This window comes from Parus major, chromosome 15, assembly GCF_001522545.3.
Source record: "Parus major isolate Abel chromosome 15, Parus_major1.1, whole genome shotgun sequence".
NCBI classification, from domain to species: Eukaryota; Metazoa; Chordata; class Aves; order Passeriformes; family Paridae; genus Parus; species Parus major.
This window is the reverse complement of record NC_031784.1, coordinates 3,083,251-3,104,320: the sequence shown is the minus strand read 5'-3', so window position 1 is coordinate 3,104,320 and position 21,070 is coordinate 3,083,251. Positions and strand designations below refer to the sequence as shown.

The window sequence follows — 21,070 nt, the reverse complement described above, 5'->3', positions numbered from 1 at the left end:
CAGTCAGGAATGGTCTTTGCCATGAAGTGCAGTGGCACTGGAGATGCACCAGCACAGACAGAGCCCTGGCACAGGCCATTTGCTTCACATATTCAGTACAAATGAATGCAGAGAGGAATTATTTATCCTTAAAAGCTCATTTCACATTTAAGCTCTAAAACTGCTGTGCAAATAGGAAGCACATCCTACAGAAGTGCAAGGCACTTTCCTTGGCTCACTAAAGCCCATGCATAGAGCCTGAGGCTGGAGAACTGATAATTCCCAGCTTCCTATTTGGTCTGGGAAACAGCAGCTCTTTCTAAAGAAACCTTTTAATAAAACTTGCAATACTATAAACAAGTAAAAAGTCCTCAGCATAAACAAAAGCAAGCAGAATGCCGGAGCTGCCATTAAAAGGATATTAAACTAACTTTTTTCACATATTTGGCTCACCATTTCTTTCCTCCCTTGCTGACACCACAATTGCTCTCACACTCAGGTACTCCCACAACTCTTGACAGTAACAGAGAAGCAAATGTCAGGTTTCAGTCAAGAGACAGGTAAAGAAAACCAGCTCTGCTCTTTCAATTTTACTACTATATAAAATGTCAGTTGTGGCAACAGGTTGTAGCAATGTATCAGCAGATGAGATGTTGCCTGATTGTGAATTTTTTTTCCCCCTCTGTGTCCTCTTTAAAAATAAACTGCAATGTTATTTTATGCATGAGGAAGCAGATAAAAGACCAGGTATGAAGTGCAGTAGAAGGCAAATTTCCAGCAGCAAGAGAACAGGTAAGTGACCAGATTGTGAGCCCTGTCCATGCCCAGCTGCCCCTTTGGGATGTAGGCTGTTCACTGGGCTACGCTACAAGGCTCTGCTGCGGCCTTTGGAATGCTGGTGCTTGATAAAAAATCAAGTATAAACATAATATGGGACACAAATTAGAACATGAGCATCCCCAAGATAAGCAGACTTGCTAGAGCAAGCAACTTCATTGACTGGGAGTGAGAGCAAACCATGTCAACCATCAGCAAGGAATAGAAAAACTATTGTAAATGTACTTGTGCTGTCACTGGGCTTTAAGACACTCAGTACCATCAGATTCTGTAGGGTCACGGACATTTAGGAAATCCTTCTGGATTATTTCTTTTCAGTAGTGCATCCACATGCCACTCTTTGAAATACATCTCCCAAAACTCTACTTCTAAACTTCAAGACTTGTAGTTAATGGAAAGCTCTCCAACTATTTCATCTCACTGTTACCCAACCCATGAGTCAGGGCAGAGTGGATCTCCACCCATTTAATATTTCTCCCATCACTGCAAACCATCCCAACACCTTCAGTGTTCCCTGCACAGCCAGCTCTGCCTCAGAACCACTTCACACCTTGTCTTTCCTTCTAAACCACACTAAAACAAATCTTTTCCTGCTTCTCATCTGTACATTAACAGTTTGGAGACAGGAGATTAACGTGCTGATGCATCACCAGCACTGACAAAATGCCCACATGCCTTTGACTAAGAAATCTGTCAACTGAATGTTCATCTCCTCATAGCTCTGTGTGACTCGACAGTTTGCCAAAGCAACAAAACTCTAATAATCTGCACTCAGAATAACAAGAGCAAATGCTTTTCTATAAAAAGACTAAAAGGAACTGTAATCAAGTCTGGTACACTCTTTGCATCTTCAAAGAGCTAATTAAAATTGGAATTAAAACACAAATAGTTTAAAATATTTTCAATTATATTCTTAGAAAATGTTAAACAAGACTAGTACATCAAAAGAAGGAAGTGATTAAGAACCTATTCTTAAAATAATTATTATTTTTAGTTCCCATGGGAGCAAAACACAAGTCCAGCTTGAGGTCATAAGTGAAACGACTTCAGCCTCAGTGGAGAGGAATCAGCATGAAGCTGACAACAATATTTAGACACTATTCTAAATTCCAAAGTCAATGGAAAGTCAATTACTTTGAACAGCACTGTGACTGAGAGCAGCTGCCTAACTGAAAGCAGTCTTCAGATTTTAAAGCAGCAAAACAACAACAACAGAAAAACCCAAACAACTGGAGAGACCATCTGGCTGCTGCTCCTGCCAGCTCTATAAGACCACACCAACTCCTACAGCAGATGTGGAGCAGCTTCCCAGCAGGTGGATGATCACCAGGTACCTGCAGCACAACCCAAGAGCACACCCTTGGTCCTGGCCCCCTCTCCAACATCTGCTGCAGCTCTGCAGGGATGCTGCTTCCAATGAGGGCAGCAAGAGAACATCCCAAGGGAGAACTGGACCCAGCAGTGCACTGTACAAGCCAGGACAGCTGCAGCCACAGCTGGTGGGAATGCTGGTGCTGCACAGAGAGTGCCCAAGCTGAGCAACACAGGGAGCCAGGCTCCTGGGTGTATCCTGCAGGGAATGCTGCTGCCAGAAGCTCAGCTCATGTAAGCAATGCTGGAAGAACAGGTGACTTTCATGTTCTCCTCACTATCACACAGAGATCAAATCAAAGCAGCTGAAAAAATCACGATGGGTGACTTGCAATGCATTCCAGCAGCTCAGCTCAGTCTCCCATGTAGAAATCTCCACTGCCTGAGTCCAAATGTCCTCATCAAGTGATTTGATCACAGCAAACCAGCCAAAAGAGCTTCAGCTCAACAGCCAACAGAGCTGGAAATCCCCTTGGACGCAGTGACCCCAACGTGCTTTGGAGGGCTGTCAGAGGAGAGGCTCCAGGCACCTGAGGCTGCCACGTCCATCTTCACCTACGAGTGAAGTGAGTGAAGGCTGCAACTTTCACCTACGAGTCCTGGATACACCAAGAGAGGCTGGAGTCCCTTCCCAAGGATTTTACATGTGTTTTCCCAGCTCAGGAACTACACCTCAGGCAACTGAGATCCAAGCAGACAGATGGATAACACGGCACTGATCTCTCACAACTCTCCACTTCTAAAACTCCAGTGAAAGCAGCTGTGCTTTAAAACAATTACAAACCTTCAAACATCACAAAATCTGCAGCAAAGCACAAGAAACAGACATGTACTGTGAGAGTGTGACCTGATTCCCTTCAACACCTTTGATTTCTAATTTTTTCTTCAATCAACTGAAATGTAATTAGGGAGCAGGTTTGTATTCTAACAGTACCCTGACAGTATCAATTTACAAGCAAAGTTTTGCCTCTTAGAATCTCATCATTCTAGGTTAATAAGATTCAATTAATGATCTTGCAGGATATTTTAGTGATGCTTTGGACAAGAGACAAGGCAAAGGGGTGACCCTCTTTGTTAACAGATACACACACGTGAGATGCCACTCACTGCTGCAAAATTTAAAGCAGTAGCTTTCCCTAGCACTGAAACAACATTCAATTAATAAACTCAATGAGAAACTCCTTCTGACATCTGCAGAAGCAAGATCAAGCTCTGAGATGAGATGACTCACAACAGAAGAATCCCCTGTTCTCCTCCCTTCATCAGAGGATTTTAAGATGGACTTCAGTCAGCATAAAACCACAACACAAGCACCCTCCGGATTTGAGCAGAAGGGGAAATTTATCTTTGTGCAAACCCAGAAGAAACTTAGGGGATTTTTCATTACTTATTAGCATTAAGAAATGCCAGCATTTTAGGAAATTGATTTCTACAAATAGCACTGAAGAGGCAGAGAAGCAGACTTTAAAATATTACGATAAATTCCATATATCCTCCACTTAACAGGTGGTTTGAATATATGTGAATTAAATGGAAACTACATGGTAGAGCTTATGGGTTTTATACAGTTCAAATGCTTTATTCAGCTGTTTCTGATACAACTTGCAGTTCCCCATTTTTCATCTCCCTCAGAAACACTCACAACAGTATCACAGCCTGATGTTTAAATAAATCCTTTTCCAATGAAAGGCAAGAGGGAAGAAAGACATTGCTATAAACATCAGCCTGAAAAACCCCCTTTTCCCATTCAGAAAAAATTAAGTTCATTCTCCACACCATAACGTGTAAAAGTGGCTAAGCAGGAATTCTAGCTGGGAAGTGATCTTGGGATTGTAGTGAACTAAACGCTGCACCAAGTAAGAAGTTTTTAAAATACCCTCTGAGGATGCAGGATTTCTTGCTTAAAATAAGGAAGGGTGAATTACATGCCCATGGCTACAAAGTGTGTGAGTGACAGCACTGGAAGTAGGACATGGATTTTTTTGATGTACCACTGTGCTTTGCACATAAAACCCTTATTTCCACCCTCTAATCTTTCCCTTTTTTGATACACAGGGACAAAGGAAAATCTCTGGCTACATTTGGCTCCCCTAGCTCAAGAGGTGTTAATTTTTCTCTTGCACTCAGAGAGCATCTGGCCAAGATCTATGGTACATGGAATTTAAACACAAACCTCCAAGTGCTGTGGTTTAGATTCCACAGGCCTGTCCTGCTGCCCAAATATGTGTTTCCAGCATAGCCCAAGCAGCCACTGCATGTCTGCAGGAATCACTTCTAGAGTTTAGTGTGCTATGGTTGTAAACAAATTATTTTGTTTTCAAATCTGAATTTTGTCAATTCAGTTTATGAGAACAAGCTACAGAAATGACCTGTGTTTTCCTGTTTAGGCAGTGGATTCCCCCTGCTCCTGTGCTAAAACAACTCTCATTTCCCTTATTAGCTCCAGCCTCAAAACCCACTTCCTCTGTGCCTCCCCCAGTTCTTTACTGTACACGATCATGCAATTTTTTCAGGTAGGGTAAGAATTTTACTTTCATTATGGGTAATGGCAATGAGATTCTTAATTTAAGTAACAGAACAAATATCAGACTTGATAGTAAAGTAGCTAAATAGATTAGCTTTTTCAGCAACACAGAAAAGAACTTTCTGGCTCCTCCCCAGCATTTTTTTTCGAAGGCGTGGTTTTGGTTTGTTTTTTAATCTCCAATCTGTTTTGTTGGGGAGTTGGGCCTGTCAGCTCAGCTCTCTAAGAGCCAAAACTAACAGTATTTTTCCAAACAAAGGTTCATTCAGAGAATCAGATTATATGCATTGTGTGTTGGAGCAAAGGGGCAGGCAAGAGAAACCAAAACATTCCTACATGGTGTGAACGTGTGTAGGACTGGCCAGGAGACCACGTTTTAGCATCTTACAATTCCTACCTACAAAGTTAATCCCAGCTAGAGCCCGAGGATACTAATCCCAGACAGAGCTCATTTTAAAAGCCAGATTTAGGGCAGGTCATTTGCTTCATTACCTGGTTCACCCTCCTTCCCTGAAATCCTCCTGCAGCAGCAGGCTCAGGGCTGTGGAGGGATGTTCTATTGCCCACAGACCAAGAAGGACAACAGGGAGATTTGTTCTGAAGTTAAATCACTTTAAAACAACCAAAACGTCCCTTCTTTGTTTGATTCATCACCTTTTAAAATTAATACTTCCATCTTGAAGACAGAGATACTAGACCAAATATTTTTTCCTCTGTCATGAGCATTATCAATTAAGAACTGTTAGAAAAATAAAAACAAAGATCAAATTTAGCCACTAGCAAATTGGAATTGCAACACCTGCCAAGAAACATGTTATCTTGACTGATTTCACGCAGGCAGGCTCAGGTATGCACCTCCTGAAATGGAACAGGAAAGTGAAAGGTCAGCTGTGTGCCTGAAGCAAATATTCCTGCCCCAACAAATCCACAAGAAATGCTGATTTATTTATATTATAAATTCAATGCTATTTTAAGCTTGGAAGTTTAATGTAATTTGCATAAATGGAAGTTTGCAGTGCCTGGGCTCTTGCTCTGACGTGGTCTATGCTGGACTCCGGAATGACCAGGCATGAGTGTCAAGGCAGCCTCCCCAGGGACAGCTGAAAAACACATATTTTGGGAGCATTATCACACCAACCTTACAGTTTTTCATACCACCACCTCTGTGTCAACCAGGGAAAGGAGTTGCTTGCTGTAGTTTTAGTGAAACACATGGCCAGGGTCAGCTGTGTGCAGGGGGAGGCTGCAGGCAGCTGGGAAGGACCACTGAGAAATGCCTTCACCAGATGCAGGTTTTATGCAGGTTATGAAAGGGTAAAAAAAGCACTGGGAAAACATAAGGAACAGTAAAAATATCAAGGAGACTTGAAGGCTATGGTGTCCCTCAGACAGTGGCTATTTAAAGACCCAGAATATTCAGACAGTTTCTCATTTCCAGTCAGAAATCAAAGGATATTTCCATAAATGTTCCTGCTTTTCAAGCGCTTGTCCAACAGTGGCTCACTAGGACAGAACTGGAAAAACAAAAAAAGAAAAAAACTTCTAAAGTACTGTCATTAATATGTCAGCCAAAAGGCTGAGAAAATGGGCCTTGCCATCACCTCTGTCACAGCTGACCCTCCCAAAACCTCTCCCTGATCCCTGCTGTAACTTCACCTCTTCACAAAAGTCACGTACTTTGTGGCTTTATAAATATTAACACTTTATAAAAGGCCACACATTTGCACTGTCAAAAATCAGGACCTTCTTAAAGAACTACCAGAAACCCCATCATGGAAAAAGAAGCTGACACACAGAACTGGCACAGTACTCTGAGATCCAGGCTCAGAGGCAAATCCCACCCCTTTCATGGCCCAAATCTGAAATGCCAGGATGGAGAGCAGCTGCCCATGGGCACGAAGTGTGTCAGTGGCAACGCAAGGACAGAACACCAGCCAAGCATATCCGAGCCACACACCCCACACTAAAAATGCTAACAGCAAGGATTAGATTTACATTTTTCAGATCAGTACATTTGGTTTTCCTTCTTTTTTTTTCAATACGTTTTGTTTACCTTCTTTTTGAAGTGCTTCCTGTGCTCTCGTGCATGGTGGAAAGAAGTGTCATTTTAGAGCTGCTTCAATATAAAGGGAAATGATCCTACTTACTTCAGTGTCTTGAAATTTTCCACTTCTTCCTAAGACTTGATTTCTGCCACTGGCTTTTTATCAGCCTTCTCAGAATCACAATAGTCACTACAAAAATGCTGTTTCCCAATACAGATGACCAGGAACTGACAGGGTTTTGCAGTACACCTCCATTTTAATTTAAAAGGATGTTTGTTGGTGAGGGACCCTCTTGTATGGAGAGCTATAAATGTGTCAGAATCTTTTTCAACATTAAGGCCCCAGCCTAGATTAATGAACTGATCAAGATGTGATGATTTGGGACTTAGAAGATCTTTTGCACACGGAGCTTCTGAAAAACCCAAACAAACCTTATCAGTGTGGCATATCAGCCCAGCTCTCTGAGCAGCACACATACCACCGGAGCCCAGAGCTGTTTACCATGCTCCAGAAACCCGAAACCAGCGCTTCTGCTACAGAGGATACTGTAACATTCTCTGAACAACATTACAAGCCTATAAATACACTTCAAGACTTCGGGGATCTTATTCTGAAAGCCCCTTACGGGTTTGCAAAAGCAGAGATGCTCCCTCAGCTCTCCCCGTGACACAAAGCTTTCATCCCAGCTGTCTGCTCCCTGCAGCTTGAAAAACACCAGGCTGATTCCCAAATTAAGTTATTACAGACACAAGACTGCAACAGCACACACAGTTTATTCAAAGTTTACATAAAAGCCAAACCAGAAACTACACAAGAGACAGAAGCAAGGTAAAGGCACCATTGTATTACTTCTGAAACTACTCAAAGATCAATCAAAATCCAATAGAAAGATGGTGTAAGGAGAAATCTCCTTCCAGAACTCACATAAAACAACTTGGAATGGGGGTGGGGAGCTTCTAAAAGGTCATGCACAACTCACAGGAAAAGTCTCCACTTAGACCCTTCTGGGATCTGTGTGCAATCAAGTGTTCTGGCAATGCTTCACCAAAACCAGCCCTTTGATTCATGGTGAACATCCCACGGCCCTGTGCAGTGTCACACCATGGGGGCTGCCACATCTCAAACTGTGCAGTAAAACTCCCCAGGCTGCCTCCATCCACAACCACAGACTCCCGGGAAGGTTGAACATTTAGAGAAAACAGAGTGGAAAACAAACTTCCAGCTCTGGGTCACCAGTCAAACTGGAGCTGTGAAGATTTGTCTGCTGCAATGCAGGGAAGGCTGTGTGAGTGACCCTTCCTTAATTAATTGGGACACGGGGCTGGCAGGGAAGCAGCTAATAATGCTCATGCCACATAATCCTCCCCACACTTTTCCCAGATGGCTCCTGTTGTCTGTCTAGGATTGGACAGGCCAAGGGCAATGCCAGGTTCTCACACACAGATGGAGAGATCAACCCTGTCCTTGGTGGCTCCAGTCCTGCTGAATTGTTGGATCTGTTACTTTATAATGATGGTGGTTATGGTAACTATGCACAGCACAGGACACTGATAAATGTTTCATAGCAGTTAACTTCATAAAGAAATATTTAACCTCACTATATAGGGTGAGTGACAGAGAAAGACCTTTTTTAATTGCATGATATCCTTATAAAGTCATTTGTTTGCTCCTAGTAACTACCATTATTAAATACCAAGCAACAAAATGGTTCAGAAATTCTCATGCCATTCACCTGTGCACCACTTAAAAGACACAGCTGGACTGAGATAGTTTATGTTCCAAAGCAAGTGGTGACTTCACCAGTAAAATATGCATCAGCACTTTCACAAATCTTACTACAAGCAAAACAACAACCAAGCCACTAAATGACCCTCACTCAAGCATTTTTTTTGAACTGTATTTTTCCTAAGTGCCACAATCACAAAAACCCAGTCTCAACCTTCACTCTGTAGAGTCCTATCCTGGGGACATCACAGTCCCTTAGGAAAGCTCATGTGAAAGGTAAATAACACTTTTTACATGTTTATTGCTATGGAGAGAAGCAACCTCCCAAAATTTCCTAGGATCTCTCTCCCCATTTCCAAAAGCCTGCTACATGCACCCAGCCTATAATTATTACATGCCAAAGGTTAGACATCGAGCCTACTAATGTGCTAATAAAAACTGCTAATAAAAGTTTCAGTCTCCTTAAGCTCTGCTAAGATTTTTACTGGAGATTTGAGGGTTCTACTGTACAACTGGATACTAAAAACAGATGGGATCCATGCTGAGTTCCTAAACAACAGCCTTCACAGACCAAAATTTTATTAGGAACAATAATGAATTAGCTTTTATTGCAGAATTGTATACATCTACTTGGAGAGCTAAGCTGTGCTCTTCAGTAACATCTGCTGATTTGTTAAGGTGAATAAGTGCAATCTAGTCCCATGGTTTCCATTAAGGGTTAACAATTTCACACAGCAAAGATAGACCAGAATTTAGGAATGCCTCTGGTTCCCAAGCAGCTTGACTGCAGATTACCCTTCCTCACAGAAGAAATTACTCAGATCACAGTGTCATTCCAGTCACAAATATACTGGCTCTGTCCTTTCACAAGATCATGGAATCCCCAGCACCTTCAGGCAGCAGCACAAAACAGGGCTGCTACCACAGACAGCAGCCACAGCCACACACTCTGGCCTTATCTGCAGCTTCCAGAGACCAAATGCTGCCTGGAATTTTTTTCCCAGCTGACACTAAAACACTGTAGCTCACTCTAGCACTTGGCACCTGCTTTGGCAAGAGCTGTAAGAACAGCCACAGGTCCAGCCTTCCCCGTGCTGTCCCAGTAGTGGGTGAGCAGGTGCTTGGGGAAGGGTCACAACAGGATGAGCTTGTCCCTGTGGTGTTCCTGCCAGCTCCCAACAACCAGCCACTCCCAGCTCTACAGGAAAATGATATTAGCAAGTATATTAATTCACTCCCTAAAAGTGAACTGAAGAACTACACAGGTTCTCTTTCTGCTGTTTATGGACACCTTCCCCCCCAGTTAAGTATCTATATTGATTTGGCAGTACCCTGCTTTGAAAAGGGAGGGATAATGACATCTTCAGTAGAGAATAGCTACTATGGTGACTACTCAACAGCTTGGATGCCCCAGCTTTTGGACAGATTGTTTTGGTTTCCCAAAGATATTATTTCACAATATCTGTTTTCTGTATCAAACATGGTTAATAATAATTACTTGAAATGAGTGCAGTTTCCTCCTTGAGGATATTTGTATTCCTGATCAAGTCAGCTCTCTCACACCAACACTAGGTTCATTTGAAATAAGCTGACAACATTCAAAGAGCTTCTCTGACTCTAACAGATCTAAATATTTCACAACTATATCCAAATCCCTTTACTTACTCCTTCCTTTCTAAAAGTTTTATATCTTCTAATCCAGAAAAGTAATTTTTGTATGTTTCCAGGTGGCAAACCTCCTCTACAACCCCTGCACTCAATTTTCTTCCTCAAAAGCTGTGTTTTAGAGAGCAAAAGCAAGTAGTTGATTCACTGCTTCATGCTTTCCCACATCTGGCACACCACCAGCACATTTTCTATCCAAGTTCCCTCCATCCTGTCAGGGACAGATGTTTACCAAGCAAACAGAAAGCTGGACTAAGCTGTGCAGATACCAATATGCAGGAGTTTATACAGGGAAACAGTGATACATTCTTTGGACACTGTACAGGATGGGCTAACATGAGAAGCATGGTATGTAACATCCAGATCTTTGTGTGCTGCTAACACATGAGCACATTTCAGAGCTGTTCCTGAATCCACTACACAGCTTAGCAGGACCAGGACTTTGCTGTGTTGCCTTTCACTCAAATACTGTGAGTTCTCCTGATGCACAGTTATTACTGTAAATATTATTAATAGAGTTTGACTAGCCATCTCTAAGCTTACTCAGACTACAGCTTTTATGTAAATGTAGAGAAATTAATCAGGATGAGCAGAGAGTGACCATCCATGAACAAAATAAATTATATTCTTTGCTCTGGGAAACGTGGCAGCAGATAATACCCGTATCCAGTGACTGGAAGATCAGGAATGCAACAAGATCTTCCACTGCCCTCTTCCTGTTTGGCACTTCTCTAACAACTGCCAGATCCACAAGCTCAGGTATTTCCTTTTCACTTTTTTTTTTAAGTTTTCCTTTTTATGTGCCCGTCTTTCCTTTGTTACCTTGATCACTTCTGCCTCCAAAGTAGCCACCTTCAACAACTAACACAGGCTAAATCAAGTGTCACACCACAGCACCAATAACAAAAATCTGCATGATAGAAAGATAATCAAGAGCAGTCATGGACTTCAAAGAAGAATTACAAAGACATGAGAAGCTCTTCCACAATTCTTGCTCCATTTGGTCTCTGTCTTTTTGTGAATGGTGGACAGCAAGGACAAACTAGATTTAAGAACAGCCTAAAATCTGGATGTAAGATGCAGCATGAAGAACTGAGCCGAAGAGCCTGTGATAGATCACATTCACATCAACGTACAGTAACTAAATGCTGTAGGCCTGAGTTATTTTTAGATCTATTGTGAAACCCCACATTCCAGCTGTTCCAAAGATACACCAGCACTACTATAGAGGCCTGGGCTCTGTATCATCACTGTGGTTGGCTGGAGTGAGTCTAACCCTTGCCCTATATTAGAATTTTGGTGTCAAGGCAACCAAGTCCCTGGCACAGATGAGGCAATGTGGACAAGAAGTGTTTTGGACGAGCTCACATGGACTGGGGAAGGTTTTGTGTTGGATACAGAAGTCACTGAGTTGCTGCAGCCTGGCCAGGGGTCTCCCAGCCATGCTGGCCAAGGTCACTTGAGCTGTTGTGTCCTTGAACTGCTGCAGGCAGAGCACTCGTTACTATGGGACCTTGAGGGATGGGAGAGTAAACAAAGCGGCAGAGGGAAAGAAAGCCAGGATTTCAAGTAAACATCCCATGCTACAGAATTCTGAAAACAATGAACTTGACAGATTCCAGAAGCAAAGCCTCCTTCGTGCCTCTGCAGTGTTTGCTTGAATCTTGTTATGCAGACGTCTCTCAAAGAACAGCCCTGCTGATCTCTGACAACTAACAGCCTCCGCTGGAAGGATCAGTGAAAAGAAAAGATCTCCTCCTGCTTACTTTGTGCTTCTGCAGATCTGTTCCAGGCAGCAGTACAAGCTGCAACACTAACTCCTCAGAACAAAACACTTGCACAACCTTGTTCCTTCGCTCCCTCCACCTGGCAGGACACAGGACCAAGGTCCTGCTCTTACCAAAGAGATTCTAATGGCACTAAAGGCTCTGGTGTTCACACAAGCTCTCAGCACAGACAGCTCTGAGGAGCCTCAGCAGCAAAGGACAAAGCCAGGAAGAGCAGACATCCCACAAAAAGGGTTTGGGCCAGGTCACACTTGCAAGCTGCCACTTCCCCCAAGATTTGCAAAACCCAACTACAAACAATGCAGCTGCTATCTCACTTCCATTTCTCAAGAAGGGCAAACCTATTACACAAGAGCAAGTGGATCTGGATATTCTCCGTACCCCCTCAGTGACCCTGAAGGCTGCACTCTTCAATTCTTGTTCTTTATTCCCTTGCCCTGGGACAAGTAAGCCCCACCCAAAACCAGCAAAGACCAGACCACCCTTCATCTCCTGTGATAGAAGAAGCCCTTTCAAGCTCAGAGAGGAATTAAATTGTAACAAGCATCAGACTCCATTACCTCAGTTCTCAGCTTTTCATGGACTAAGGGTGATCTCTCAACCATTCTTCCTTGCTCCTTCAGCTGAAAGCAGCCTCAACTCTCTTACTTCTGCTCTGAACTGTCCCCCCAAAATTCTGCTCTTTGTTTCCCAAATCACTGGGAGAATGCATAGGGAAATATTGTTAATGTGCAATGAAACAGAAGTACAAACACCACATATGTATTCTACCCATAAAGATATTCTCTGCTTGCTCTGGTGTGGTATAAAGGAGCAATAAATACCTACAGAAATCCAGACAGCTCCTACTATAATTAAACAAAAAGCATTTATCTCTGTATGTAGGAAGACATACCACAAAAAAATACAGTAGGAAAAGGCATTAAAATATAGAAAAAAGGGCTGTATCCACTGCTTCCATCAGCTAAACCATCAGCTAAACTACAAGCAGAGGGACAAAAAGGTCTCAAACTGTGCATTACTGTTGTAGATAATGTGCTGCAAACAAAAAACCAAGGATAAAAAGCTCTCTAACAAGTCATTAAAATTTAACAAGTCATTAAAATTTTTTCTGTGCTTTTCAGGAAAAGAGACCAATTCATTAAGCAGCAATGTTTAGCTACTAAAACAGCTGAACCTTTTCCTCACATCACGGTACATCACCAACCGTGTCATGGCAAAGGGTTATCTGTAGGTCAGGAGTATTCTGGCCAAAACACACTGACATATCACTAATTGAAGTGAATCAGATTCTTTCACTAATACCCTGCTACATGATAATCCAAGCAGTGCCCTGCAAGCCCTTTCCATCTGGCATGTCACCTTTTCTCTTACAGTCCCAAAGGTGACAGCCCTGAGAAACACTCCTAACACTGTGGGCTTTGTACCTTCATACACCTTGCAAGTGGCCATGGTCTGGATAACCAGCCAAGGGAAAGAATCTTTTCCCTGGGCCTAGATGGAGTCTTATGGTCATTTCCAATCCCATTTTCCATTCTCCACTGATGTAATGGCTGGACAGCCAACTAAAAATACTAATCTTCCACAAAGGTAACTGCTATTGAGCTTGCTCTTAAAGCAGCACTCAAGGCACAAAGTGAAATCTGCTTAACAGAGAGAGAATAGGCAATTCCCCTGCAGCCATTCACACCACACAGAACACCAAGGTGTCACCCAGGCTCTCCTTACCACTCAGAGGCATCAAGCCTGGAGGAGACTGATAAGAGATTGTCACTGGTATGGGAATGGCAGGAAGATAATGCCACACTTTTGGGAATGGCGGGAAGATAAAACACTATCCCCACCGAGTTCAAGCAAACTTTTGCTCCATCCAACAGTAGATTTAACAAAGGGAGGCAGAGCCGAACAATTGCAGTGCATAGAGCCAAGGCAGGAAAACAGACAAGGAGCCCTCCATTTCTGTTTGCAGAGTAAAGAGTTTATTTGAAAAGACCATGTTCAGAATTTCTCTTCTGGTACTAAAATTATTAATTTCTAAAGAACCTTGCTTTTCCTAACCCTATTTTTCAAGCCTTCCTGCTTCAGAAACTGTGACAATAGTGTAACTCAAGCTTGCACTAAAAACAGATTCAGGTTTTTCCATCACTGTCTGAAACACAAAGAACCAACTCTATTTTCTTTGGAGGCAACTGAAACAAGTACTTTTCCTAATCATCTTCATAATTGTTTTATGGACATGCTAAAGGTTTCCTTTCCAGAGCGAAAGGAAAATTGTATGAAAGCTGTAAAATATTTCTATAGCCATCAAAGAGTTTAGAAAGCTTGTCTTTTTCCTCAGAAGTAGCTTAGAAGTTTTGTCTTTAAAGAACTGTTTGTGCCAATGATATTAAGATAACAAAGGACAGATGAGGGAAACTGTAAATGCAATTAATTTCTGCATACAAAGAAAGGAAGTTGCAAGCATATAGCCTGTAGTCGGTTAATTAAAAATAAAATACCAGATTAAACCCAAACTGGTCCAGGTTTCTCAACTGATAAGGTTTTGTTGTTGTTGTTGTTGTTGTTCTGTTTTAAAAAGAGAACCCTTTCTCTCCACCAGCAAAAGGCAGCAGGGCAGCATGAGAAGAACTAGACCAGGAATTCCAGATCTCTTGTCCCCATCTTACTGCTCGATCACCCATAACTTCTGTATCTGGGTCCATCCAGCTCATTCTCTCCTTTATCACAGATAAAGGGACACACCCTCATCAAGTGCTTCCTATCTAACTGTCCTATCACAGATCAAAGCATGGGGAACAAACACTGGACTTTTCCAACTCCAGCCACACCTTCCATCATCTACCCCTTACTTTCCATATATTCTTCCCCTTCATTCCCATTTCTCCTGCCGTGAACCGCATTACACCTGACATCCTCTTTTCTCCACAACTCACCATGATCATTTATCTCTGTACTTTTATTCAAAACTCATCTAAGTACAATTCCAACCTCTTCTCCACATTCCTCACCATGATTAGAGATTTCCTTTTCTTGCTGTCATTCCATCTACCCCTGCTGCAGGGTGTTTCTTCAGGAACAGGGGCTCAGTTTGTAACCTGGGCTCAAACCCATCTAGTCAGCTGAGACATCCTTTGTTTGACTTGAACTTTACAGTATCTCATTTTTCTTTCCTGTTTCCATCCCTGTAGCCTCTGTTAACACCATCCAGATCTTTCATGTGGCTTTATCTTGGCCCTTTCTAATTCAACCAATGTATTCCTCAAAGATCCTTTTAACTTCACATCTCAGCGAGCTTCCAGCCTCATTCCTTGCCCTTTCAATTCTTCCTGCTTTGTAACAGATCTCTGAGTGTGGTTTTTAGGGGAAAAATTCCACCCACCCATAGCAACTTAAAGAGGTCACTCTCTCCTTCAAGCCTGTCAAAATGCCTCTGACATCCCAGAAATGCCCAGCCTTCAGCTCCAAATGGCTACAAAGCTCCCTTTATTCCTCCCCACCCCTTCCCAGCTTGCTGCATCACTAGATACCCTTTTGTTTGATTAAGACTAATCATAGCTTAAGGACACACTGTCAGATAAGCAGCTGCTCAAGTGACTGAATATCAACTCTGCTTTCCAAAAGAATGGAAATTTTTTTCCCCCACATGGGAAAGTAACAAACAAGAATGGTTCAGTGACCTACTAAAGGGGAGTGTGGAAAAACATGAATAAAGCCAAGACCTGAATTTTGGGTTTCTTGGCTTTAATTCCTCTTGTCACTCAGCAGAAAGAAATAAAAATGGGTAAGGGAGGGAGAACTGGAAATCAACATATTAATTTCTGTCGCCATTTAAAGCACATCATAATCATGCAGCACAAAATCTTCTTAAAATTACTAAAAATAATGCCAAATCTCAAAGTTCAGCCAAATTTTTTTCAGACCATGCACAAGTTTTGAGAATTGGCAGTCTGAGGACAAACTAGTTCCCTCTTCCCTATTTCAGCAATCCATCAAAAATGATGGTTACAAAATCCATGTCGTATTTAAGCCAGAAAATAACATCTGTTTAGTGAGTAAAAACACAAGATGAGAACTACAACAAAACATGTAGATTAAATGGTAGATCAAAAGATGATAACAATATGTTTTTTTAATGAAAATGTGACTACTGTGCCCCACACCTCTATAGTAACAACCTGCCCAACCAGGTCCATAGAAACCAGTCTGCAGAGACACCAAAATAGCCAGGAGCAAAACAAACAAAATTGTCCCTGTATCTAAACCTCTGTCCACAGAATTGGTCTGTTCTTCCTGCAGACATCTGTAGCCCTGAAGACACCAAAACCTTAATGTGAACCAAGGCCTTCTCACACTACTGCTGCTAAATGTTTACTTTGGCAAAGAAATACATCTCTGAGACAAGAACAGCTCAGCAACCGTCCTAAGGTTCAAGGTTGTCAAGGTGGAATTTCAAACTGCATCTTACACAGAGCTTAAAAGCTTGTGACTATATCAAGCATTTGACATAAGCAGGGTAAGAGGCTCAGTACCAATGTCCTGATTCATACTGCACCCTGAATACAGCATCCTTGCTTTCAAGGGACCCCCCCTTACTGTGGTGAAAAAAAACACTTGTAACAGCAACTCTGCTCAGGTTTGGCTAAATTCAGAGGTGAATATAGGTGTTTCTGTCAGAGTAGCTTCTACAAGAAGCATGTGAAATATGTAACAGAGTTCTGGAAGTTTTTAATCTCCAAGTGCTATCAGCACTGCTGAGAACTTCCCCAAACACTGCACTAACAAAGAATGTGTGGCAAAGGTGCTCTGGAAACAAGCTGACCCCTAACGTCTGTCCACTGAGGAAGGGAATATTTTTGGCTTACATCTGCATCAAGTGAAGGAGTCATATTGCTAAAGAGGAGACATGAAATCTAGAAATGACCTGGCAAGCTGTCCACAAGGCAGCTTTTGTCCCAGTTCCCAGACCCCACTCTCCTGCTCTGTGCAGCTTTAGCAAGCAGGATCCAGAGGGTTTTGGACAAGGATCTCATGCCAACATTAACACTCTTACCTCAACTACAACACCTGGCATGTTCCTTAAGCTCTTATTAAGAGGTGAGAGAACTCTGAGGCTACTTAGGAATAAATGAGCCCACAAAGTCATCTGCACCTACCCTACCATGCCCTATGTGAATATAAGCAATGACTGACATAATGATATATAACAGTTAAAAAAACACCACCCAGTGTGAGTAGTATCATTAATAATTCCTAAAATAAAGCTTGTGCTTTGTTTATACAATGTACATGGACCACACACATCTGAGGAGCCCTTTCTCTCCACTGCAGGACTGCCTCCCCAGCAGAAGGAACAGAAGGGAACCTTCATACACAAAATAAATTATGTACATGGTCTCAGAGCCTTATCAACCCCTTATTTCTTCACACTGGCAGAGTATAACTGAAATCTGCAATGTCGCTTATCCATTTTACACCCAGAGAAAATAAAGAATTGTCTTAAATCTATTTTTTCCAGGAATAATACACTGCATTTCCTACTCCCTGCAGTAATTACATTAGTCATTTTAGCAGGATTTGCATTTCTATCCTAGAGATAAACTAGCACAAGGTCACTGATTCCCAACATCCATTTTTTCAGAGCTCCATATGCAGTTCAGGAAAGTTTCTATTTCAGGTTTTGAACCTTAAACTATGCATCAGTCTTCCCAAAGCAGAGCTTTCCACAAGGAAGTCCAATGTCCCATATTCCAGACTGTCAGGGCAACGAATGGTTTACAGTGCCCTTTTGTAAAGCACAATTTTTCACCTCACAGAAGTCTTCAGCATGCATTCTACACGGAGCTGAACATGATTATTTCACTGGAGACAACAAGTCGCCAAAACAAGGAGAAAAAATTCTTCTGTCCCAATCTCAGGGAAAAAAACCTTCATGATAGGCTGTTGTTGGAACATTTCTGATTACAGCTCAGCTTTGGGAAGTTATTTCTGGGTAAAGTAATTATTTGGATAATGGTAAAGTTATTAGAGGGCTTTACTAAATTAAATATCAAGATGACATAACATTTTACTTAATTTTGCGTATTGTAGGTCATGTACCAGAAGCACAGTTTCTCATTAGAACGAGCAGTGTCAAAGGTCTTTCTCATTTTGAGAAGAACATTTTTTAAGCTCTTTTTGCCTGTCTAATTTGACCTGCCTGCAACAGGTCAATTCTACCTACCTACACATCAAGGTCTACAAGGTCACATTGGTTTAAAGAGCTGAGATGAAGGAGCTGAAAGAGGAAAACCAATGTTCTTTTCCCTCTGTCAGTGTGGTACAGCTCCCATAATCAATCTCATCAGAAACATGAGAAACAGTGACATTTAGATAAAGTACAGCCTGTGTGACACCTGTTGTAAACCCCAGTGTTTATAAGTTACTTATTAATTTAAAAAATTGTTTTAATCTGCTCACTGTACAGGGGAGTATTCTATAAGTATATTTTCCCCTCTGAAATTAGACTTTCCAAACTGTGCAACTGGCTACGTGACTGAAACAGCTGTGATGAAAATCAGAATTGTATTAGTTTGTACTGCTCAAAGGCATGAGGGAATTGCTTCCCTGGTGGTTAGAAATAACTTTTTTTATCATAAAAAGTTTGACTATTAACAGCACAAAGCCAAACAAAAAAATTTACAGCACAATTAAATCCGTGATCCAGCATAAATTTGGTCGCTTCCAAACAAGCCACCCGAGGTAATGACCCAGGTAATGACTGAGGTAATCTAGAAAAACTTTGCTTTCTAGTGCATCGGCAAAGCTAATGGGTACCAAACGTTTTACTGCTTCTCTTTAAAACTTTAAACACTGAAGTACCAGCAATGAGTGCCACAAGTAAATAAATATTACACAGAGAGCTCCATTACAGCAGCTTCCTTGGGTTTGTGTTTAACACGGCTGCATCACCCAGCTCTACAGGTAGCTCATGCCCCCACAAAGCAAAATCCACACATCTTCACCTTTCTGTGTTACAGTTTTTTGCTGTTGGTTTCCACACCCCCAGTTCTTTCTTAGAGTGCATTTCTACCCAGCAAAGGCAGCACAGAAAACATTAACACAGAATCTGTGTGTTTTGTCAGTGCCGGATCTGACAGGCAACAGTGAGAAAGGTACAGCTGAGGCAACAGCCACAAAAGCATCCCCATAAACCAAGATCAAATCCAACCTGAGGATAATGTGGACAGAGAGACCTATAACCTACAGGCTCAATCATTTGTTAAAAAGACACTTCACAGCCACGTTCACCACCTCAAATCAGACTTTCCAGAATTACTTTAATCCTTTTTAGACCAAAGTTTACAGTCGGTTTGTTTTGCAGATTTAAAAATTGTATCCCTAAGCTGCTGAGAAAGCAGGATGGATCCGGGCAGGATGCTTCAGGGCTGCAACTCAGCAAACCCTAAGAGGCACACAAGGACAGAAGCATTAAGAATGTGCTTTTCTTTGGCAGCCTCTAAGAAGATATTTTCTGCACCTTGCCTCACACTACCACCAGCAAGCAGGATAAAATTATTTCTTCTGAAATAAATTTGCTGCTCAATTTATTCACTTACATCAGAGTTCAATACTGTTAGTCAGTGTTACAGAATTATTCCTTTGTACCAGATGTGATCCTCAGTTTCAAAATCCCAAGGACACGCTAGTGGAAGCACAAAACAAAACAAAGGTAATAGAGGCCAAGGAGCAGATGCACATGAGCAGTCCAGTTCTGCCCTTCACAATCCCTGTGATTCCTCTGCAAGTTCCTCCCAGCTCATACAATAAAGGCAGATTGATTAATTTTTAATTAAGGCTTACATTTTTATTTCTTTTTTAAGTGCAAAATACTTATGCCCACCATTGCACACACCTTATCTGAAGTCAGTCTCTTGCCAATAACTAATAACATTCTTGGCCAATATCATTAAAATTTTAGGATTACTTACATTACATCTTCTTGCTACTGTACAGAACAAGTTTCTATTGTTTCCTCTTCACTGAACTTAAATAGTGTAATTTCGAGTGGGCAAAGTTAATTTTCTTTTAGCAAGCTAACGTGGTTCCTATAGATGAAAATAAATATTTCTGTCAATATGCCAAGAGGCATTTTCCATCAACCCTTTTAATCAACTTCCAAAATATGCTCAGCAGAGAACATCAGATTGGATCCGGTTTCTGCTATATCACACGGAACAAAAGACTCGAGCAGACACACATCTTTCCAAAACACTTCTATTCCACAGCTCTGCCTCCATTTTGGATGACAGACAAAGGGGATAAATGGGAATATAACGCCTTACCGAAGAGATGAAAAGCACAACTGAAGTCTGAGCAAAAGATGCAGATAAACCCAGGAAGTGCTGCTGCCAGCTGCAGCCACCACAGGAACAAAGGAAACAGCGACAGAGCCCGCTTGCTTGACTTAGTTACAAAAATAAAATTTGGGGAGAGGAAAAAGGAAAATTGGCCGGGTTTCACATCGAGCGGGGCACTTTGCCCTTTAAGGGTTTCTGCTTAGCACTAGAGGCTTCCACTCGCTCCCAGCCTGGCCGCGGGATGCTGAGGCTTTCCAGCGGCACCAGCAGCCAGCCGGGGCGAGCGGGACCCCAGCCCTCAGCCCTCACGGCGGGGGGGGCCGCGACAGCCGCTCACCCCAACCACGGGCCTCGGGCCTGCGGGGAAGCGCCCGCCGGGGTCCCCAAGTTCGCTGAAAACAAAAGCGGCACCGAACCCCCGCGTGTGGGTCGGGTCGGGCCGGGGGTCCCCGCTCGCCTGCGACCCCGCCCCTCACACGGTCCCGGGCCCCGGCGCGGTTCCCCCGCCCGGCCCGGGCTGTTCCCGCGGCCGGGACTCGCTGCCGGGGCCGCTCGGCCCCCGGCGGTACCTGTAGGCCAGGGACATGCACTCGAACAGCTTCGTGAGGGACGCGTCGATGCTGAGGCGGCCGCCGGCGCCGCCGCTGCCGCGGGCCGCCCCGAACTGGTAGGTCTGGCAGGTCTGCTCGTTGACCGTGTCGAAGTCGTAGCCCTTCTTGGGCGGGTGCTCGCTGTGCGGCGACGAGACCATGAAGTGCCCCGAGTGGATGATCTGCGGGCCCGGGGGCTGCCCCCGCCGCG

At 42.8% G+C, this 21,070-nt stretch overlaps 1 protein-coding gene across 1 annotated transcript in view; it reads right to left on the bottom strand.

Annotated features, from left to right (window-relative positions):
* Window positions 1-21,064, bottom strand: part of MLXIP (MLX interacting protein) — a 43,584-nt gene extending 22,520 nt beyond the window's left edge. Inside the window, exon 1 of the mRNA XM_015644258.1 lies at window positions 20,839-21,064. Within this exon, the coding sequence (XP_015499744.1) occupies window positions 20,839-21,020 (182 nt within the window). The 5' untranslated portion in view covers window positions 21,021-21,064. The remainder of the gene's footprint in view (window positions 1-20,838) is intronic.
* Window positions 21,065-21,070: the final 6 nt, after the last annotated feature.